The following is a 24,536-nucleotide window of genomic DNA, read 5'->3' as shown; positions in this document are numbered from 1 at the left end:
CCAGGACAAGGATGATTTAGGTGGCTCTGGTTTCAGGAGATGACCTAGGACACAGAACTCTATACATGTTTTGGAACCTCTGATTGTGCTTCAGCAAGATAAATACCATGTAACCACTGGCCCACATCATAAGTCTCAAACAGATGACATCAGAGGAAGACAATAAGTTTACATATAAGGTGGAGATTAGATTTTGAGGTTGGAAACCCACAGCATAGGAAATTTCTAAATCCAGAGCAGTTCCTTCCCTCCCAGCTGTCTATCCATGGCAGCAGAATGATTGATCTTGGGGGATCTGGCTTTAAAATGTTTGTACTTGGCATTCCTTGGCATGATCATGCCAGACTGGAAGAAACTTAAGAGGGCTGTGGAGCAAAGGGACACTCTTCTGGCCACTCTATAGTAATAAAAACAAATTAACACACAATGCAATATAGACTATACATCCAACAAAATGCAGCATTATCTGAGGGATAACTTCATGAAGAAGAACCATGAAGTTAGCCCCAGTCATGTTTTTAACACTTAGGTCTATTTCTCTTGCCGTGATTGCAGAATTCATCCATGATAATGCAGCAAAGCAAGGCTGAGTTCAGAGCATTTCCATTGCTGTCTATGACAACATTGCCATGTCTGTGGATGACATTGTAATATACTTCTAGGAAAGAGAAAGAGATTTAGGTAACAACTCACAGGAGTCATGTCCCCTTCAATCATGTAAACCTCTTGAAATACAGGGTTGGAGGGAGGCACCTTTACAAACTCTACCATGTTAGGTACGTTTTCAAGGTGAAGAAGATATGTTTTAGACTGACAGGTCATCTTCAAACACTTTAGAGACTTACTGAATATGACATTTAAGGTGTTTTAATAGCATAGTTTTTTTTTATGACTATGAGTTATGTCTGGTCCTGGCAGCACCAATCTACTTCAATAATACTTGTTTGAACATAAAAATGAATTTTGTTCATACGACTGTTCTATTCTTTGTTCCATTTAAAAACCACATGTGTGTTTGCAATCTATTCTATTGAAGCTTGAATTGCTTTGTAGGCCAATATAATGTAGGCATAAAATGCAATTAAAGAAAGTGTCATTACTGATCATATAAAACATTAAAACATCTTTACCAAAAACTTGAATTCAATAAACATAAAAATTGCCTCAATATCAGAATTAAAGTCATGAGAACATTTACATAAGTTTTTGTAAGTTATCATTATTTACACCTAGAAAATTATCACTAATTCAGTGTAGTTGTATAAACATATTACAAATTAAATTTTATTCACATAAATGTAGATGAATTTCTAAAGAGTTTTATTAAATAAGAAACACAGAGTCAAATGTAGGGGCGAAAGCCTTAGAGATCAGAGAAATAGGAATAACCACCATCTAACCTTAGCTCTCCACACCACCATAGCTTCCCCAGAGCCAGCTTCTTCCTGTTGTCTATCGTGTGCCTTTATTGCCTTGCTGTTCTGCCTTCTCATTGGCTCTTAGCCCAGCTACCTCAATTTCCGGTCACTGCCTGTCTATACAGACCTCCAGGTCTCTATGGTTGGGATTAAAGGCGTGTGTCACCACACTTGGCTGTGTCCTTGAACACACAGCAACTCTGCCTGCCATGTGATTGGATTAAGGATATGTGTTACAACTGCTTGACTTTTGTTTATGGTTGGCTATGTGTATCCTCTGATCTTCAGGCAAATTTTATTTATATAAATATAAATAAAAGATCACCACATTTCAGCACAAATAAAAAATCACCAATTTCCCCTTTTTTCTAATAAAAACAAAAAATAATAAAGAAGTTATAACTAATATAAGAAAAACTATATACAATAAGTACAGCTATATATAATATATATAAGCAATAAATACAACAACAATGTCTAGTCCATTTGCATTTGACAAACTCAGAGAAAATATACCATTATCCATTCTATTTTGGTAAGTCCAAAATGTATCTGATTCTTTTACTGTCCTAACTTATATTACTAACAGAAAACTACGTTATAATGTGTTTCAAATTTATACACTTTACACCCCTTTGGTGAGTTTCTTTTCTGAAATTCTTGACAAGGAAAACTATAACTATAACGATAACTATCTAATCTTCAAGTTCCTCAGAGACCAGAGAAGGAAATATTACATAATAAAAAAGGAAGTGCAAAGTGGTTTCCAAAAAAAAAAATGTGAGTTGACAGAAACAATCAGCTGCCTGGACAGTCACCAAAGGTTTCTCCGCACCATTGGGGCATCATCTTCAGCCTACAGGCTTAGCATATCTGACAGACTCATTTGTGAAGTAGGATGTATACAAGGCCTACAGCTTGACCTCACATTTATTTTAAGTCTTCCATGTACCCAATAAACCTGAATTCCACCATTGTCCTGTTATGATTCAGGATTTTAAATTCTGGAAATTGTTGGTGTTTTTGGAATTCAGCTGTCCATTCTTCTTGGCTTGTGGGTGGTTTCATCATGGCACCCTATTCTTCTCTGTGTCCCATTCTTCTCTGCTTGTGGGTGGCTTCATCTCTTTAATCAGCACCAGTCTACCATTGAGTGGTTAGACTCCTTCAGCTTAGTTACTCTTTCAAGAATAACTCTTGCAGCTACTGTTCCACTGCACACCAGAAGCCATCAGTCCACTGCCTGTTCAGCTACCTTCAAAGAAAGGGACACTGTACCTTTTCTGGATTGCAAATCCACTTCAGTGATGGTGCCATATTGTCCTGGCCTCAGAGGACACCTGTTGTCAATGCCACAACTAAACTTGTTTTGGTAAGGATCAGTAGTCATTTGTATTGTGTCCTGTCTGTCCATTTTGGTTAGCATACTGTCAGCAGTCGATGACTTCAAGGGCACTTTGTTGCCCAGTGGCTAACTTTTGCCACAATGAAATTTAACTCTGTATACAGTTTCTTTAATACCCATATCTTCTCTGAAGTAGATTGGTACTGCCAGGAGTTAACATGTCTCATAGACCTAAAAAAAGAAAAAAAATCTAATTTATTAAGACATTTTTAATGCTATATTCTGTAGATCTCTGAAGGGTTTGAAAATGACCTGTCTATGTAAAATACATCTGCTTAACACCTAATGTGACTAAAAGTTCAATTGTAATGTCTAATTATTAACTTTCATTTCTTTATATCCTTACAGTTGGTTATAATAACATTCAAGGATTAGCAAATTGCATTACATTGTTAAATGAACTGTCTAAGTGCAACATCCTGAACAAGATTAGAAATATACATATAGCATTTTCTAACAATATCAATCTCAATATATGTAATATTTATACAATATATAACAATCCAATACAATATAAAGTATTTAAAAAGTAATTGTCTTTTAAATGTAGATTCAATAATCTACCATTTTATCTATATCATATCTATATCTTCTCTTTTTTCTTTTCAGAGTAGATTCAATAATCTACCCTTTATTCTATCATTTCTATATTTGTTTTTTTGAAACAAGAATCTTAAATATAATCTCCTTTGTTTAGCCTTTTTTTCCAACCATTAACAAAAACAACTTGTAACCAACCATCCTAAACAATGACAAGTATCCAAAACTCAAAACCCCCATTAAAAGACCAAAAACCACCCACCTCATACCACCTCTTTGGGAATGTGGATGTCATATTCTTAAAATTGCTTCCTGCTTTTTGTGGGTGAAGGCATCTTTAGAGGATTCTGAAAAGGAAAAAATGGGTTAATTGTCAAGTCCTAGGAAAGGTAGCTATATCATATGTTGCCCAGTTTCTATATAATGCCAAAGGTCAGGGATTATCTCAAGACTTTGTTCAAGTAGTTTGTGAAATTGGATCATCTCAGTCAGTCATCTCAAAATTGTTCTGAGCAGTTTGTAGTCCAAAGATGATCTTTGGGTGATGTTTGTCAGGTTAGTAATATTATTGTCCATATGGAATCCTTGTTGTGGGGCCCCATCATTGTTATGGAGACTTCAAGTCTGGTAATGATTTCCTGCAGAAAACTGATAGAGACTCGAACAAAAAACATGTGTAGGCAGCTAATTGAAGCATTTTCTAGAACTAGTTAGTACTCTATATGACCATTTATATATATATATATATATATATATATATATATATATATATATATATATAATAAGTTTGATATAAAATTCATACCTTAAGAAAAGTTTAAAGAATCAAAATAGAATCAAAGAATTGAGATTAGTAGCAATAGAACAGTCCCTTAATTTTTTTTGTTTTCTTCTGTCCCATATGAGAAAATGGCTCTTTCTTCTGGCATGATACAGAGATTTTGCATTTTCCTTTTAACACATGCTTAGGTTTAAAGAAGGAGAGAGCCATTCTCCAACTCCAATGCCAGCTTTACTTTTTTTTCCATTTCTTTTTTTTATTTTGCAATACAATTCAGTTCTACATATCAGCCACGGATTCCCTTGTTCTCTCTCCCTCCTTCAGCCCACCTCACCTTCCCGCCAGCCCACCTTTTAATTGAACAAGGACTACAAAAAGACCATTTGTGTTAAGTGTTAAGTGTCTGTAGAGAAGAGCAGAAACAAAGGAAGACTTATGAAATTTTTTATGTGATATACCAATAGGCTAATTTACTCTTTTTCTTGGGATATTTTTTTTTTCTAGATGATTTGTCCTTTTTCTTCAGATGCCACGTTTGTACAGTGTTCTTCAGATTCCTTAGCCTTCATTCTTCAGAAAGACAAAAACAAAAAACTTTCAGTAAGACTAACTTGGGGAGGTTCCCTTTTGGCAAGTTGTATCAGATTAAATGAAAAGCATTTGTTAGTGGTATTGTTAGTTTAAATTGGATGGTCATGCTGGTTGATGAACTATCATCTCTTCTAATTAAGAGGTCTCTCTTGTTCAAATCAAATCTTATCAATTTTGATGGTATCTACAGCTTATCTTCTCCTGTAGAAACAAAAAGCAAAACCTCATCCCCAACATAACACATATCCTGCTTTCCGTTCTGAGGTCAGCACATCTTTAAAGTATATTGGCTGATTTAATTCTGTAGTTTTTTCTATTCAATATCTCTCTGCAGCTGTTGTTTCTTTTTCATTAGCACTGAGAAAATTCAAAGTTAATAGAGTATTATGTAATCCATTTCTGAGTGGTTTTGTTACCCCTTTCTGTTTATTTAGCATATCATTTAGAGTTCTATTTGATCATTCTATAACTGCTTGGCCTGTAGGGTTATGTGGTATACCTGTAATATGTTTTATATTGTAATAAGCAAAAAAAAATTGTTTCATTTTACCAGAGACATATGCTCAAGCACTGTCAGTTTTAATTTGTGCAGGTATACCCATGATGGCCATAACTTCTAGCAAAAGCAAATGCATGATTACAGAATCAGCTTTTTCAGAACTCAAAGCAGTTGCCCATTGAAATCCCGAATATTGTATCAGTGGTATGGTGTATATATTTCAATTTTCCAAATTCTGCAAAGTGAAACACATCCATCTGCCAGACTTCATTCCTCTGAGTACCCCTTGCATTACATCCTGTTGGTATGATTGTAAAAAGAACTAGTAGGACATTTCCTTACACTTTCCTTGGCTTGTTGCCAGGTTAGGGACGAATCCATTTTTAAACCTTTACTATTGACACGATTTTTTTTATGAAATTCTGAGTTCCCCAGCACATTTCCTTTCAATTATTTATCAATCTCATCATTATCTTGTGCTAGAGATCCTGGCAGACCCGTATGGGATTGGATGTGAGTTATATATAACGGATGCTTCCTATTTCTGATTGTATCTTGTTACTGAATAAATAGTAAAGTTAATTCTGACTCATCAGGGATAAATTCTGTAGTTCCAAAATGTAATACTACCCTTTCAGCATAATGAGAGTCAGTAACTATGTTGAGAGGTTCTGAAAAATCCATTAATACCAACAGAATAGTATACAATTCTGACTCTGGACTGAATTATAAGGACTTTGAACCACTTTACTTAAATTTTCTGATTTGTAAACTGTCTTTCCTTATTTGTTTGCATCTGTATAAAATGTATGAACTCCAGATATGGGTGTTTCCCGTACAATGTGAAACAAAATCCAATCAGCTCTTTTTATAAGTTCAATTATATCCCTTTTGGAATATTTGCTGTTAATCTCTCCCAAAAAATTACTGCAAGCTCTTTGAAAAGGTTCACTTTCTGCTCATAGGTTTTCAATATCTTCATTAGTTAAAGGTATGACAGTTTCTGCTGGGTCTATTCTTGCTAATTGACGAAGTTTCAATTTTCCTTTTAAACAAGTCAGAAATTTTTTTCCACATGAGTTGTAGATTTTTTACTTTATTGATTTGGTAGAAATATGCCTTCCAATATAATATCTACCCTCTGCATTGAAATTCCTGTAGGAGAATGCCTAGAGAGTAAAATCACCAAAATGTAATTGAGCTTTGGATCCATATTACCCATATGTACTTCCTGTACTTTCTTTTCTACCAAGGCCAATTCTCTCTCAGATTCAGATGATAATTCTTTTGGATTATTTAAGTCCTTGTCATCTTCTAAGGTTTTGAACAAATTACTCAGTTCATCACTTTTTACTCCAGCAATAGTTCAAAGATGGGCAATATCACTGAATAATCTTTGAAAGTCATTAAGAGTCCATAATTGATCTCCCCTAATTTGTGCCTTTTGAGGTCTAATTTTTTTGTAGACCTATTTTAAATCCTAAATAATTAATATAATCTACTCTTTGTATCTTTTCAGGAACAATTTGTAATCACCAAGGCAAAATTTTATTTACTTCTTAAACCATCCTTTCTAATGTATCTACATTTGAGTCAGCTAGTAAAATATCATCCATATAATGATAAATTATAGATTTAAAAAAATTTTAATGTATTACTTCCAGTGGCTATTGTACAAAATATTGGCAAAAGGTTTGGCTACTCAACATTCCCAGTGAGAGAACCCTCCATTGATATCTCATAACTAGTTGAGAATTATTATAAGTAGGCACCATGAAGGCAAAACTTTCTCTGTCTTTTTCTTGTAAGGGTATTGAAAAGAAACAGTCTTTTAAATAAATAACTATAAAAGGCCTTCCTTTAGGTAACAGAGTAGGCAACGGAATTCCAGATTTTAGAGAGCCCATTGAATGAGTTACTTTGTTAATAGCTCTTAGATTTGTTACCATTCTCCATTTACCATGTTTCTTTTTAATAAAAAATACAGGAGAATTCCAAGGGCTGGTTGATTCTTTAATATGCTGAGCATTTAACTGATCTTGTACCAGTTCTTCTAAATCCAGCAGTTTCTCTGTAGTTAAAGGCCATTGCTGAACCTGTACAGGCTTGTCTTTTCTTTTTTACAAATTACTTAAGGCTTTAATAGACTCCCTGAGAACATTTTAAAATTTATAGACAATTTCATGTGATATAAAGATATCATTCTAACCCCACATATACATACACTGTCCCCTATACGAATATCTTTTTTTTTAATTTTTATTTTGCAATACAATTCAGTTCTACATGCTTGTCTTTTAACCATTTTAAAGGTAGAGCTCTTGGTGTCTTTGGAAGATCAGCGGTTGTTGTGCCCTATTATTGTAAAATCTGGATGGCTGGTGACCATTCATTAGAACAATACCTTCTAATATTTCTCTTAGAAACATGTGTTAGTTCATGAGTTGTTTCTGAGGTTGGAGGAATGTTAATCTGTATTCCATTGTTGTAATAGATTGTGGCCCCATAAGATCATAGCTATATTAGCCACATATGGCTTTAATTTCCCTCTCTGTCCTTCTGGACCTATACATTTGAGTCACCTTGCAATCTGTTTCACTTGAGATAATGTTCTACTCCCTAACAGCTATACTTTTACTTCCTGTAGAGGCCAATTTGGATCCCCAAATTCTGGTGCAATTACTGTGACATCTGTATCTGTGTCTACTAAACTGTACAAGAAAATGTCATTTATTCGTATTTTTCATTTTAGTCTTTGTTCATTTATAGAAGTTTGCCAAAAAAATTGCTTTATGTTTTCTCCTGAATTTTCTGTTCTCTCTGCTATAGCTGTTCTAACACCCTGAGCATCCTGGTTTATTTCAATATGTAGCTGGAATTATCTCCAGTCCTGCCTGGACCACAGCCTCTCAGACCCAAATAAACACACACAGGCTAATATTATTTAAAAATGCTTGGCCTTTAGCTCAGGCCTACTACTGACTAGCTCTTACACTAAAATTCAGCCCATTTTTGTTAATCTATATGTCATCATGTCTTCCCTGGATTTACCTGCTGCCTTTACATGTTGCTCCCTGGACGGCAGGACGGCGTCTCTCTCCCAGCCTTCCGGTTTCCTCTATTCTCTTCTCTGCTTGTCCCTCCTATACTTACTGCCTGGCTACTGGTCAATCAGCATTTCATTTATACGGAGCGATATCCACAGCACCAATAGGCATTTGGTTATTTTATTGCTCTGAGTAGAGGTTTCTTCTATGATGGCAGGAAAGTTCTGAAGTGATTTTGCTTTGGGGGCCTGCATGAGGACAATCTGGGAGTTTCCTGAGGACAGAGGCAAAGGATTACCTTGTCTGTCCCTTGTTGATCTACATCGGTTGGTCCAATGTTTACCCTTACCACACCTTCTGCATAATCCAGAAGGGAGGGGCATTCTGTTGCCCTTGTTCCTTGAATAAACATTCTTTCTAGGAAAACCCTGTTTATACTCCCTTTTCAAATGACCTTGCTTTTCACACCCAAAACATCTGACATTTTCCCGCAAACCTTTTGAAATTTCTTTTCCTATCCACATATCATCATGACCATGAGTCTCAACATTAATTGTGTCCCTGATCCAATCCTCCAAGGGTTGGATCTTCCCTTTTAATGGCCTAATTATTTTTTAGCTTGCTGCATTCACATTTTCAAAATCCAAAGATTCAATTATTATCTGTATAGCTTCTGACTTTGGTATCATTCTATTTACTGCTGAATACAGCCTTTGTAAGAAATCTGTGAAGGATTCTGTGGGCCCCTATATAACTTTTGTGAATGATTCAGTTTTCTTTCCTGGTTCCTAAACTCTGTTCCATGCATTCATGGCTGCCATGTGCCATAGAATTAATGTTTGTTTATCATATAAACATTGTCTTTGTATATCAGCATATTTGCCTTCTCCAAGAAGCTGATCCTGGGAAATCTCCACACCTCTAGCTCTACATTGATTTTTCTATTGTCTTAGCCTTGTCCTTAAACCAAGTGTGCCACTGTAATTGCCCTCCTGGCACAGGACAGCTGTTACCAATTCTTTCCAGTCCTTAGGAATAATCTTATTATAAATTGATCATGAGTTTAACATTTGCTTTATGAATGGAGAATGCATTCCATAGAATACTACAGCTTTCTTTTTTTTATTTTGCAATACAATTCAGTTCTACATATCAGCCACGGATTCCCTTGCTCTCGTCCCTCCTGGCCCCCTCACCTTCCCCCCAGCCCCCTCCCCATTCCCATCTCTTCCAGGGTAAAGCCTTCCCCGTGAACTGAGATCAAGCTGGTAGACTCAGTCCAGGTAGGTCCAGTCCCCTCCTCCCAGGCCGAGCCAAGCAATCCTGCATAGGCCCCAGGTTTCAAACAGCTGACTCATGCAGTGAGCACAGGACCTGGTCCCACTGCCTGGATGCCTCCCAAACAGATCAAGCCAATCAACTGTCTCACCCATTCAGAGGGCCTGATCCAGTTGGTGACACCTCAGCTATTGGTTCATAGTTCATGTGTTTCCATTCGTTTGGCTATTTGTCCCTGTGCTTTATTCAACCTTGGTCTCAACAATTCTCGCTCATATAAACCCTCCTCATTCTCGCTAATTGGACTCCCAGAGATCCACTTGGGGCCTAGCCATGGATCTCTGCATCCAGATCCCTCAGTAGTTGGATGAGGTTTCTAGCATGACAATTAGGGTGTTTGGTCATCCCATCACCAGAGTAGGTCAGTTCGGGCTGTATCTCGACCATTGCCAGTAGTCTGTTGTGAGGGTATCTTTGTGGATTTCTATGGGCCTCTCTAGCACTTTGCTTCTTTCTATTCTCATGTGGTCTTTATTTACCATGGTCTCCTATTCCTTGTTCTCCCTCTCTGTTGTTGATCCACCTGGGATCTCCCGCTCCCCCAAGCTCTCTTTCCCTTGACCCTCGCCCTTCACTACCCCCACTCATGTCCAGGATGTTCATGTAGATCTCATTCCATATCTCTGTCATTGGGCATTCCCTGTGTCTTTCTTGGGGTCCTGTTTTCCAAGTAGCCTCCCTGGTGATGTGAGTAGCAGTCCAGGATACTACAGCTTTCTTAAATCTAACATTTCCACTGGAGTCTAATTAGCTTGTACATGCTTTTGAGCAGGTAGCTCCTGTATTGCTACTAGATAAATTAAGTTTAATTGTTTGAAAACAGGCTGTAATTGTATAATTCAATCTTGAAATAATTTCACCTTTAAATTATTTTGTCTGGGCCTGAATTTCTCTATAATTAATTTTAACAGGGTTTTTAAAATCTTTTATTTTGGGACTAAGTTGACTGATTTTTTAATAGTAGAATAACAATAATTAAACAAATGTGTATAATTGATGTTACATAGATCCCATCAACATTAATTGTCCCCTCATGTAATTATTCCATTTTCAGACTGCCTAATGTGTTATCAAACAAAGACCAATTTCCTTCCACTATAAAGCTTTTTATAATTTTTTAACGTGGAAAAAATTTTTCTCTTTTAACTAGTTTCTGATCTAATATCTTAATTGACTTACCAAGTCTGTGTAGAAATCTGAGGTTTTTCAAAGCAGTTACCTAGCATGGTTACAGTCTGAGATAGGAATTGAGAGAGAGAGAGAGAGAGAGAGAGAGAGAGAGAGAGAGAGAGAACCCACTGCCTGCCAGGAGGAGAAAACAAAAGCTAAAGTCCAGCCACATGCTCTGGCTTGAGCCATTTCAGGTCTAAGCCAGGGTTCTGTAAACCCCCAAGCAGTCTAGCTGCTTGCAGCTATGGCCTCTTGTAGCTGAGATCATGTGAGTTGGAGATTTGGCTGCAAGAAGCTCCAGCTGTGTGTAGCTGGATCACTTGTAGCTCTAGTCAGGCTGGGGGCCTATAAACTCTGGCCGAGCCAAGGTCTGTAACTCCTGGCAGGTAAGGCCAACAGTTTTTTAATGAATTCTTGCTACAAGGGGACTAATTGTAGATTAATTTCTAAGCAGTCTTATTAAATAAGAAACACAGAGTCAAACACAGGGGTGAAAGTCATAGAGATCAGAAAATTGGGAACAGCCACCAGCTAACCTTAGCTCACCATGCCACCATAGCTTCTCCAGAGAACCAGTTTCTTCCTGTCTAATCTGTGCCTTTATTGCCTTCCTGTTCTGCCTTCTCATTGGCTCATAGCCCAGCCACCTCAGTTCCTCATCACTACCTGTCTATACAGACCTCCAGGTCTCCATGGTTGGTCCTGGGATTAAAGGCATGTGTCACAACACTTGGCTGTGCCCTTGAACACACAGAGACTCTGCCTGCCATGTGATTGGATTAAGGGTGTGTGTTACCACTGCCTGACTTTTGTTTATGGCTGGCTATCTATGTTCTCTGATCTCCAGACAAACTTTATTTAGTAACATACAAATAAAATATCACCACACATAAATAAATACAGTATCTAATATTGGCAACTATACAGAGCAAAAAAAATATGTACTATGTTTGCATATAAGACTAAGGAAGTACCCATAAGACAACATAATGTCTACCAATTAGAAATTCAAAATTAGTGATGTAAACATTCAGCTCCAACAATGAAAATTAATTTTGGCACAGTGAGAGAAACCCCATTATTATTACTTGCTATTGGTATCTACAGATGTCTGACTTCTATATTTCATACACATAAATTCAACATTAGTTCCTCAGTACTATTACTTCCCTTCACAAAGGGAAAATAACCTTTTAATATCCAATGTGCACTGAGGTTTACACCAGGAAAAAGAAAATCATCCATCGACTTCTTCTGGAAGTGGAATTTATACAGTCAAGCAAAGGTGGATCAAGTCTATAGGAAACCACTTCCCTATCTCACCATGGCTGCCATGCATTGCAGCATCTCACTGAATAGAGCCTGAGATATCTTCAAAGTGGTAGAGAGGAGAACCCCTAAGCACCGTGATGACAGGTTACAATCACAAAGAACCCATCTCTGTTTTACTGGTACAGACCTACAGCTAAAACAATAGCAAATACTTCCAAGAATTGCTGAACAGGATGGAAGCATCTCATGTACAGGTTTCTTGAACCTTTATTATGATGAGGAATCATGGATCATCACTCTCTCTGTAGGTATTTTGCCTCTGCTGGTTTCTCTAATGAAAGAGAAAACTACTACTGAGCTCTACTCACAAAGCTTGCAGTAGACTTTTGTAGCTTCTGCAGACTGGTGGGAATAATCAAGACACACATATTAAAATAGATTTCTCTGTGATGACAAATCCTAGCTAGACAGGCACTCAGCTGTCGATGTGACAGACAGCCTGTCTCCACATAGGAGGGAGTTCATCATACAGTGTGACTGACATATTGATATGCTGAGACCTCATCTTCCTTATGGTCAAGATGATGCCACAGGAGGTAGCCATAACACTGCATGCTGAGGAATTGATGTCATCATTGAAGAATACTTCTACTCATCACAAACTGAGAAACGTTCAATCTGGTTTGAAAGACCGGAAAGATATGCTGAAGTCTTATCTGGGTTCTGCTCTCCTGGGATATTAGGACACAAGGGGAACTCAAGGAGCTGGAGGAGAGGGATGGATTCTGAGGAAGAGTAAGTGATGGTGAAAAGAGACACTATGGGTGGATTTGGAATTTTGGAATCAATATCCCCAAAATTTACTGATTAAACCAATAGAAAATGACATTAACACACAGACAGACATACAAACACAGACAGACAGACAGACAGACACACACACACACACACACACACAAAGAGAGAGAGAGAGAGACAGAGAGAGAGAGAGAGAGAGAGAGAGAGAGAGAGAGAGAGAGAATACCAAACCAAAGTATTTTTCCAGTAAGCCAAACACAACCTGCAGAAATTTCTTTGTGGGAACAAGACTTGGATGACTTAGTGCCACAGTTCTGTCACAACTTAGGGAATACACGGTAATTCTAATTTAGAGAAATTAGATATGCACTATGAAAATGAAATTTCCACATAGCATAGCTTACTTTTCTTATGGGTCTGGAATCACTCAGAGATTCTTCATGACCATGAATCAATTTTAATAAGAAGAGTCTTTTTTATATAGCTACTGGCACCTTTACAGATTGGGTCCAGGTCTGAAGCCATGGGCTCATCCAAGATGCAGAAGCTAGCCCTATCGATCCAGGGACTGTAAAGCCATAACTCACAAGATTATTTGCATTCTTCCTGCTTGTAGAAAGAGGCTGATTTAAAAATATATGTCTTAAGCCCAGCATTGGTGGCACAAGCCTTTAATCTCAGCACTCAGGAGACAGAAGCAGACAGATCTCTGTGAGTTTGAGGCCAGCCTGGGCTACAGAGTAAGTGCCAGGAAAGGTGCAAAGCTACATAGGGAAAACCTGTCTTGAAAAACACATACATACATACATACATACATACATACATACATACATACATACGTGTGTGTGTGTGTGTGTGTGTGTGTGTGTGTGTGTGTGTGTGTGTCTTGCAGGTGTCTTAGTCATCTGAGCAGAGTAAGGAAGTCTGACTACAAAAGCAGAAATAGCAGTTAGTCTTAAGACCTACTATCTTTTAAGAATAGCAAATTTTACAATATTAGCCTATTTTAAAAATAGATTTTCGTGTCTAGAAAAGTTGTAGTGCACTGTTAAGGTATATCCTATAAAATTTAGGGACATTTGAGTTTTATTGATACAATTTAGGCATAGTAATTAAAACCTTAAATGTATTGGAAGCAAAACTACTTCTGTAAGTATAACAACTGTGAATCACACAGACTAAAAGCTCAGAGGTCAACATATTCATTCTCTTACTATGTTCTCAAAGGGAAGTTTTAGCATGTGGTACACTGAGAACTTGATGACCATAGGGTTATGCAACATAACTCAGGTTTATATATAAATCACTAGAGAGCATGGAGGGCTTAGAGTATCCATTTTGCTCCTCATATCCATGGAGACAATTAATCAATGCACTGAGCTTTAGAAGGAGAATGTGAAATTGCTTATCCAAAAAGATATTTAACTGAACATTTCTGTATCCTAAAATAATCCAGAAGATATTGAAAGTAGACAGAGAACAGTGTAAAAGAACAGCAAAACACAGAAAAAAATCTAGTTACAAGTAAAATCTATAGCTTTTCCTACATGAGGAGCTTAATTTGACTACTTTGTCATTAATTCACTTCTCTTCTCTTTTTCAGCTACTTCTATCTCCCATCTTTCTATCATCTCTCCTCTCATCTTCTGTCCTCTTTACTCCTCTATTCCTCACCTCCTCTCTCCTCATCTGTTCTTTGCTCTAATCCTCTGCTACTGCTCTTACTACCCAGGACCAAGTACTGGGATTCAGAGATTCCTCTTCAGGGAAAGAAGGCTGAAGTTCACTAATGAACTCCAGAAATTTCATCTATAAATGGTTTCCTGCTTTAACTCATTCTGCCAGCAACCAAGTTCACAAGACTTCTGCAATCAAATGTTGCTCCTCATTCCAAGACATCAAACTTTTTATACATTTATCAAAACAGAATATAATGGGGGTTGCCAGGATACATTTATGTTTGCAAGCTAGTAAGGTATATGGGATTAAATTTAAATACTAATTGGTTATTCATAATTCTATAGTCTTCACTGACTTCTAGGGAATAAAGTGATACTCAAGTAGCCTGAATGCTTCAAAGTGTGAGGTATTATTACCTTGGCTTCTCTGGACTTGAAAGGCACACAGTGCCCCAGGAGCCATGGACTCTACCCTGAAAAATTTATGATGCATTCCTCTCAAGGAGGCTAAGCCAGGCTAACTCAAGGATTCTCCAAAGAAGACAACAGTTGTTGTCACAGCAGTAAAATGAGAAAAGGACAGTAAAACCCATGGTAACTAGAATATTCCCAGGATGGGGGAAAACATCTGTTTTATTTTATTTTTATTTTTCATTTTACATGAAACAGTGTCAAAGTAGGGCTTTTCATACAAGATTATTTTCACTGAGCACATTTCCCTCATACTCTTCAGCTTCTTGTTTCTTTAATTCTGCATTATATATTATTATATATATTATATATATGTATCATATATATATGCAACCATAATTTTATGTATCCTTATAACATCTGTGAACAATAAAAAGGAACAGAATATATGTGTTTCTTTCTTTTCATTTCTTTGTTTTCCTTTCTTTTGTTCCTATATTTTTTGAGCCTAAATCTTTCTAAATTTCTCTTTCTGTTCTGGAACTCAATACATAGGCCAGGTTGGCTTTGAACTCACAGTTCTGCCAGCATTGTCTCCTGAATGCTTGGGTTAAATGTATTGGCCACCATACCAATCCTGTAATTGGTTTGTCCATGAAAGGCTTTATTAATTTAATGCAATTTTTTCTTTTTATCCATTTCCTACCAGCAACACAGCTTTGTCCTAGTTAATGGTTGAAAGAAGTAAGTGGACAATGTAATAAACTGCTTTCTATGTTCATAAATATGGATTAGTATAACGGTCAGCCCTCATCAGGGAAGCTTCTTTTGGCACCCAATAGGGATTTAACACACAGGCCCACAATCTCTCTAATGTGCAATGTGCTAAGAAAAAGAGACTCTGGAGGGGCCAGGTGGTGGTGGTGGCACATGCCTTTGGCAAAGCACTTGCGAGGCAGAATTGGGCAGATCTCTGTGAATTTGAGGACTGCCTGGTCTACAGAACAGGTTCCAGGAGAGGCTCCAAAGCTACACAAACAAACCCTGTCTCAAATAACCAATAAAGAACATGACTCTAGATGGGTCATCTTTAAATGGGACATCCATATGATACCTTTCCCTTTAAATATGCAAGGATCATCTTGGAAGAAGAATCAGAAAGAGTGTAAGAACCAGAGGTGGCAGATGATTTCAAGGAAACAAGTTTTGTCCAGAATAAACAGGGCACCTGCACATGTGAACTTACTAATTAGGACAGTATGCACAAAACCTGCACAAAATCAACAAGACAAAATTCAAGGACAGTGGATGAGGTGTTAGCTGAAGAGCTATTGTCCACAGATGGCTTCTGGGAGAGGAAGTGTCAGATTTCTTTGAGAACTGAACATTTAAGAGGCTAAAAATGCTTTCATAAGTGTCCCTGAATTCGGCACATACGAGCATTGCTAAATAGACTCAGGGTTTTTTGTTTGTATGTTTGTTTGTTTTTCCGGGGGCCATATGAAATTTAAAGAGAATCATGGTGGGAGGATATAAAAAAGAAATTGGAAAGGAGATAATGTGAGTGCACTGCTCTGTAACTCATATCCATTTATAAAACTCTCAATGGTAATTTTAAGTAATAAATGTTATAAATATTTTTAATAAAACTAAATTGATTTATGCTGAAGATATCAGTTAAACCTGAAACTCAATGAGACAAAGAAATTTCTCTTAACTTACTTACCAAAATGACCTCAGTTTCTAACATCTTCCACAGGATGCCAGGTATCCTTTAGGGATCATAATAACTCAATGTCTCCAAAAAATTGTCTCTGTGGAGATATTCAGAGGAAACTATTAAGAGTCTTTGTTACTTGGATCTGAAAAAAAGTGTCATAGATGATTTTGTCTCCCAAAGCAAGCACTGTCAATGCTACTACAGATGAAATAAAAATTGTGATTCTGATGGGAGATGAGGTCATACACCTCCAACTCAAGCTTGAGATTTTTTTCTTATGGAACTGGTATTTAAGAGTCAGGATCTGCCCATTAAACCCATCATCCTGCAGATGTATGAAGCCAGGTGAGTACTTTGTATTTCAGTTGGTGTGGAGAGCCAGCAAGGGAGAGAGACCTGGGTAAATACTCATGTCTAGTAATAGGAATTAAGGGTAGAAAATGACCCATGGAAGAAGAGAGAAGGCTGAAGAATAATTCTATAACTAAGAAGTGAGTGAGAAAGACAGAAGTTTTCTTAATCTGTGTCAGTCCCTATTGGTTCTTACTTTAAATGCTCCACTGAGGGTGGCTGAGGGTACACCAGGATAATGCAGGCCATGTGTGAATGTGTTTAAGGACTATTGCAGTCAGTCAGTGTGATAATTGACCCTATCCTCATGATGCATTTACTATTTTAAAGTAGTAGTATTATAGGTAAACTTATCATGGTTTCCTGCACAGAGTAGACATTAAAATGGAAATACAAGAAACATACATCCCTGAGAAGATGCAGGATGTAAATATGTTTATGCAGTAAAAAACTGTTCTATGTGACACTACATTTATCATCTGGTTATAGAGGCAGTAATTGAGTCTCTATTGAATGACTGTTGGTGAGATTATTGGTTTGAAACCTCCCCCCTTTCTTGAACTTGGAAAGATAACACAGAATGGAAGGTACAGAATAAATATTGGGCAATGACAACCAGGACCATATGTGTTCTCAGTTATCTCTTACTCTAATGTCAGTCAGAATCAGATGCCATTTTCCCCTCACTGTTTATTGTTCACACTAATGCAACTCAGAGCCTGTATCGCATTTCCAGGAAGGAGTATGGGACCACAAACTCTGAAAATTAATTTGTTCTGTCTGTAATTTCACATATGAAAAATAGCCATCAAATCTCCACATTCACATTACTGTGCATTTTCATGTACTGAGTACGTGTAATCTCATGATTACATCTTAATCTTTTGAGCATTTATTCTGTGGACTGTCTAAAGATGACTTTTCATTAAACTGTGTAATTTTGATGAATAGAAAATATAGTAGGCTATGCTTCATGACTAGATCTCTTGTTCCATAAGGACAGTAAGGGTCTTAGGACTGTTTTTTTTTTTTATCATTGGCTCAGACTAACATAAAAAGGGAATATCTCCCTAGTTCTAGACAGGTATGTACAATTAGCTGATTTAAAACCTCGGATCAAATTCAGTGCAGACTAGATTTCCCTGCAAATGAATTTGTAAGATAAACCTCCGCAAGGATAAATTCCAATATGCCTAAATGAAGAACCAAGGGCAGGCACAATCCAACTTTGGTACCAGTTCCCCACTTGCTAAAAGTCTGACTTATAAAGATTTAACTCACTGCAAAAAAATTCCTCAGCAGCTTGATTCCATGGTTTCTCACTCTCCTCAAATGTAACTTTTTATGCTGTCTTCCATTAGATGTATATATAGGTTTGTAGAAGAAGAGAATGATCATCAGTACATGTGTAAGTCTTATTCCCTCAGATAAATAAGAATTATTCCTAAATTCTGCTAATCTGAAGGCATTCTTTTTATCACCCTGGAGCAGTCCCGGGAGCTGGTCTCACAGGCTGCAAAACTACATCCAGTGTGTGTGGAACTCACTTCACTTCATGTAGCCTGTAGTTCAAGAAGTAGAACTCTCAGCTCCCTCTTCAGCACCATGTCTGCCTGCACTCTACTATGATTCCCACCAAGAAGATAATGGACTAACCCTCTGAAACTATAAGCCAGGCCCAATTAAGTGTTTTCTTTTATAAGGGTTGCCATGGTCATGGTATCTCATTATAAGAATAGTAACCCACTAAGACTAAAACTGGTACCAATGACTGGAGTATTACTGTAATAAGTTGGACCATGCTTTCCTTTGGAGGAATTTGGACTTTATGGCTATGAATTAGAAAGGAAGTTGAGTGTTTTAATGGCCATCCTTGTAGGAACATGGAAGACAGTGATGCTTAGGGTGATTTGAATTGTGATGAGTTCTGGATTAATTTCCTTTTGCCTAGTATTGATTCTACCATGTGGTTAAATATGTATATGCAATTTGAGGAGAAAAGGAGTACCAGAAAGTGTAATGGAGCTCAGTCCTGTGATCAAGGAGATAAAAAAGATTAAGGAAATGGAATAAAGGGAGTGGTGAACTTAGGAAAAATCCTGTCTTGCTAAGTTTCCAACTTGTGAAAAAAAATTAAAAGAAAGCTTAGAGCTATGTGTGGTGTTGCATGTCTTTAACCCCCACATGCCTAGGATGAGGAAGAGGCATGTGAACCTCTGAATCTGAGGACAACCTGGTCTCAGAGTAAATTCCAAAACAGCTAGCCTTAGGTAGTGAAGGAAACCATTGAAAACAAAGCTGATGAGGATATAATTTCAAGATCTTTGAGTTCAATAACAGAATGGTCTTCAGAGAAGGTTCTAGGATAACAAAGCTTCTCCAGAGAAGGAAACCATGGAACACAGAATGCTGGTGAAGGTGTACTTGAAAAAGCTGGCATGTTTCTGCCAAGAAAGCAGTAGAACTTGACAGCTTTGGCCATGTGGTCCTGACATTAAGGTCAAGGATGAAAGAAATAAGTAGTGTAATCTCCATCTAAATCAAGGGAATGCACTGAGGCCAGGAAAGTTTCAGCCAGTGGTGTGGCCCACATTGAGACCCATCTTGGCCACTGTGTGAAGCTGTGAAGTTGAAGCCTACTTTACCTTGGAGATACCAAGATGTTGGAGATGCCAGAATCATGGGATACCCACAGAGGGGAGCTGCTAACAGGGAGTAGAACCAGCCCAAGGGAGAGAAGTGTTTTGCAATCAACAAAGTTGAAAAGACTTGGAGATCTGAAGAACACTTTGACATCAAACATGGAGATAAAGGCATTGGAGTTTGAACAGCTTGATTTTGGTCTTGTATTAATCCAGTATTTCCTCACTACCCTAACTTTCCTCCATTTTGGTAGAGTAATTATGACATGTGCCATTGTATGTTGGAAGTATGTGGTCTTTTTGAAACTTTGATATTACTATAAACTAAGTTACAGCCAATGGATTGCATGATTTTCAAAGGAGATTTTGAACTCTGCACTTCTAAACATTGTTGAGATTGTGATAGCATTTGGGGACATTTAAATTTGAACTAAATGCATTTTTAATTGTTGTTAACAAGCCTTTGAGAGCAGTGAGTGGAATGAAGGTATTTGAATAAATATGAACCCTATAGACTTATGTTTGAATGCTTGGCTCATAGCTCGTGATATTATTAGGATTGTGGCCTTGTTGAAGTGGTGGTGGCCTTGTTGCAGGAAGTGTGTCACTCTGGGGATGGAGCTTGAGGTCGTATGTGCTCCAACTATGCCCAGTGTAGAACTAAGTTCACTTCCCTTTGCCTGTGAATCAAGATGTAGAACTCTCAGCTACCTCTCCCACAGCATGTCTCCCTACATGTTTCTTGCCATGAAGATAATGAAATAGGTTTCCGAAACTGTAAGACAATACCAATTAACTGTTTTCTTTTATAAGAATTGCCTTTTTCATGGTGTCTCTTCACAACAATAGAAGCACTAACAAAGACATGTTATTCTTATGACATGGTTATTCGCATGCAGCTTCCTATTTGATTAACTAAGCAGATGTAACTAGTTTCCTACAACGTTCATAGTGACATTCACAAATGAAGCTAGGCTATGAAGTTCTTGGTTTATCTACAATCATGTCCAAGTTTGGTATTTGAATACTACTTCTTTCACTTTTTTCAATTTTTATTTTCTTTTTGTATTTAATTATCTTAAAAGTAGCTGATTTATTTTTGAGTTTTTAATATTTACTGTTTTGTTTGACCCAAACCTTCTTCTCCCCATTTCCTGCTCTTATTCCACCATAGTTGTTTTGCAATCATTATTTCTCCATCTTTACCCATATCGTATATGTTTTCTTACCTTCACCAGCCTCTTATAGAGGCTCATTTTCACCATATTATGGGCTCTTTTCTAGTTTTCTGGGCTCAACACACTCATCCCACATAAACACACATTTCTAAACAACTATAAGCAATGAAATCAGGCTGGGAACGAGTGTGTGCTAGTGATTCCTGGGCCTGTATTACCACACTTAATAGGATAATTTTCATTATTTTGCTGTGTACATGTCCTAGGGTGTTCTACCCTGCCAGTGCATGCAGAAGGGGAGATCTGGTAGTTCCACCTCATCTACTCACTTTGTTTTAACTTCTTCAGATTCCAAAATTCACTGCCGAATTTTTTGCCCCAGTTCTTGATTGTTCAGCTGACCATCCTCACATGGCTAATGAGTATGTGGAGTAACAGTGTCCTCCCTAAGGCTGCTTGGTTCAGCCTGGTACTAATTCACAGCTGCTTCTGCCTACTTTTTCAAGGGGATCTCACCCTACTAAAGAGGATTTCATATGCATACTCCTGCAGGAATAAAATATGGTGTCCTGATGTGTGTGTGTGTGTGTGTGTGTGTGTGTGTGTGTGTGTGTGTGTTTATGGGGTGTGATTTTCATAAAGCTAGTTCTTAATGTGATGTAAGTTGTGTCTTGAATCATCATTCTAATGCATTACCTACTTTACTAATTTTTTAGATATTGCTGCTACAGAGTAAAGACCTAAACACTACTCAGCATGATCACAGTCCAAATTAAGAGTCTGTATTAAGAGGACTTGGTGACTACCTGGAAAGAAACAGTTCTCACAAAGCAGCTTCAAATACACTTGACAAGGAGCTGGTATGGGCAAAAATGCAAAAAAAAAGTGTATCTTGATTGACGGTTGGAAGGAGGAAGTAATGCAAGAAAGAAGATTAACAGAAACTAGAAGTAGGCAATAATTTGCAAATTTTGAACCCACAGTTTCTAAAACAGGTTTGGATATTTTCCAATGGACATTTTATAGAGGGGGTATAAAAGGGGTGTAAGTTTCAGGTTAACATGTTAACCTGAAAGATGGCTCCATCCATGTTAAGATGGAAGAAAACTTAGCTGCTTCCAAGACAATGTATCTATTCTTGGTGGTATTATAAAGTTCTCATTACATTTCTAATGATTCTGTGTGAAATATACATTTAGAATTGAAATATTTAACATTTGTGGTCATTATTAGAGTTTATTTCTTTCATACCATGACTAGCAAATCAATATATTTTAGAAGTTTTACATCACATTTGTTTGTATGGGCTGTTACTTATTGTTTCTCACAGGCCAACATCATGTTGTCCTGCAGACCATTTTCTCTGAAACTTAATGGATCTCATTCCATCAATTTTTACATTCTGAGTTATTGAGCAATTTCACAGTAACATACATGGGAAGTACCTACTCCTGTTAAAATTTTGGGATGAGATATTTTTAAGTGGTCAGGGCTGATATTTATCTCCTGAGATTAAAGGACTCTTTGCTTCAGCCTCTGAGTCAGTGCATGAATTAAAGGCTTCTTCTACCAATCTAGGCTGCAAATAATTGTCATTATTAATTAGACTGAGAAATAGCAGGGCCGTATTCTAAAGGAAATTTTGCTAAATCACAAAATGGATTTATGTAATCTGGCAATTGGAATCATTTTCTTATCACAAACTACCACTGGAATTCTGGGAAATCTCTCTCTTATGTTCTACTATCTAGTCCTTTACTACAAAGAATACACACTAAAGCCCACAGATTTGATTCTCATGCACCTAATGGCATCCAATGCCTTGGTAATTCTCTCTGCAGGAGTGCCCCACACAATGGCAGTTTGGGGATTGAAGCAATTCATGAATAATTTCGGATGCCATCTCCTATTGTACATTCAAAGATTTGGGCGAAGTGTGTCCATTGGCAGTATTTGCCTCCTTAGTGTCTTCCAAGCCATCACCATCAATCCAAGGGGATTCTGTTGGAAAGATCATAAATTCAAAGCTGCAAAGTACATTGGCTGCTCCATTGACCTTTTCTGGGTCTTGTACATGTTGATAAATTTCATTTTCTTTGTGGACCCTTTTATTGAAAGGAATAGCAAAAATGCCACAAGAAAACGAGATTTTGGATACTGCTCCATTGTAGGGAGTGATGAAATCAGTGGCTCACTCTATGTAGCATTGCTTATGTGTCCTGAAATCCTCTTTTCTGTGATGATCACCTGGTCCAGCAGCTCCATGATTGTCATTCTGTACAGACACAGGCAAAATGTCCAACACATCCGCAGCACTACTGGTTCTAGCAGAACCTCTCCTGAGTCCAGAGCCACCCAGAACATCTTGGCATTGGTGGCTACCTTTCTGGTTTTTTATACACTTTCCTCCATCTTAAAAGGCTGCAATGCTTTTTTTCATAATCAAAATTGGTGGCTTGTGAACATCACCCGCTTCACTTCTCTATGTTTTCCATCTTTTGGACCCTTTGTTCTTGTGAGTCATTATTCCATTCTGTCCAGATTCAGTTTGGTCTGGATGAGGAATAAAACCTCTTAATCTTATTTTAAGTATTTACATGCTATGTTTTGCTTCATATCTGGTTGTTTACTCCACTATTACACTTAAAAATTCAATTCAGAAAGTTAAGAAGGTAGCACCTAGTCTTTCTATCATTAACCAAATGAGTATGGGAATTTTGTCATCTGCTTGAATCAGCAGACTGGATGAGCTGAGATCCATTACATTCTTGAACATGTAGCTGGGAGAGTCTTCCCAGTGCCCATCTGATGTTTGAAGGAGCCATCAAAAACTATTGTCAATAAATCTGCCCATCTTGTTGCTTTCCTCCTGTCAGGGCATGATGACTGTTTGATGAAGTCACAGACACCATTGTGTACCACATTCTAACAGCAAGGAAAACTGAATCCATAGCTGGCAATAAACTTGAACTTCAGGGGTCTCTGGTCCCATCAGAACTGCTTTAGCTTTCACCAGTACTAAAAATTATATTAATATATTTTACCTTCTATAGAAATCAATTCAAATTGAATGATGGTTTTGACATGATCTTGAAATTGGTTAGCTACTGTTTTATTGAGAACTTTTGAATCATCAGTCACAGTGACCTATATATTTTCTTTGTTATTATTCTGTCTTTATCTGCTTTGGCATCATGATAATGCTTTGTGTTTCATAAAAACACATTTGGAAGCCATTAATAAAAATCTTTATGTTAACTAGTTTTATTGTTTCTAAAAAAATTAAAAGTGGAACAACTGTGCATATACCCAGAGAACTCCATGTCATACCATAGAGATATTTTCCATCCAAGTTCACTGCTGCTCCATTTACTATAGAAAAGAAATTCGGAGGGGTCTACATATGCATAAGCAGATAAATTGGTACTTAAATTTGTAACCATATGTAAAATGGACTATTATTTGATGACGGTAAATAATGAATTCATAAGATTTGTAGGAAAATTGGTGGATTTATATGGATAATAGTAAGCCAGTCACCCAAACTCAGAAAAAAAAACTGTTTTCCCCTTTATATGCTGATCCTATCTGTACTGGCTAGGTTTGGGTCTCAACTCGACACAAGCTAGAATCATCAGTGGAGGAATTGCCTCAATGACATCCAGCTATAAGGCATTTTCTCATTTAGCGATCAAT

At 37.3% G+C, this 24,536-nt stretch overlaps 1 protein-coding gene across 1 annotated transcript; it reads left to right on the top strand.

The window, feature by feature from the left end:
* Positions 1–22,488: 22,488 nt before the first annotated feature.
* Positions 22,489–23,418, top strand: LOC131902585 (vomeronasal type-1 receptor 2-like). The gene has a single exon (XM_059253606.1). The coding sequence runs from the start codon at positions 22,498–22,500 to the stop codon at positions 23,416–23,418; it is 921 nt and encodes a 306-aa protein (XP_059109589.1). The 5' UTR covers positions 22,489–22,497.
* Positions 23,419–24,536: the final 1,118 nt, after the last annotated feature.

This window comes from Peromyscus eremicus, chromosome 1, assembly GCF_949786415.1.
Source record: "Peromyscus eremicus chromosome 1, PerEre_H2_v1, whole genome shotgun sequence".
NCBI classification, from domain to species: Eukaryota; Metazoa; Chordata; class Mammalia; order Rodentia; family Cricetidae; genus Peromyscus; species Peromyscus eremicus.
This window is presented reverse-complemented; position numbering and strand designations above follow the sequence as displayed.

Bases quoted from the DNA above. Each gene is read 5' to 3' on its own strand.
- LOC131902585 (XM_059253606.1), top strand. From the start codon at position 22,498: ATGGATTTATGTAATCTGGCAATTGGAATCATTTTCTTATCACAAACT.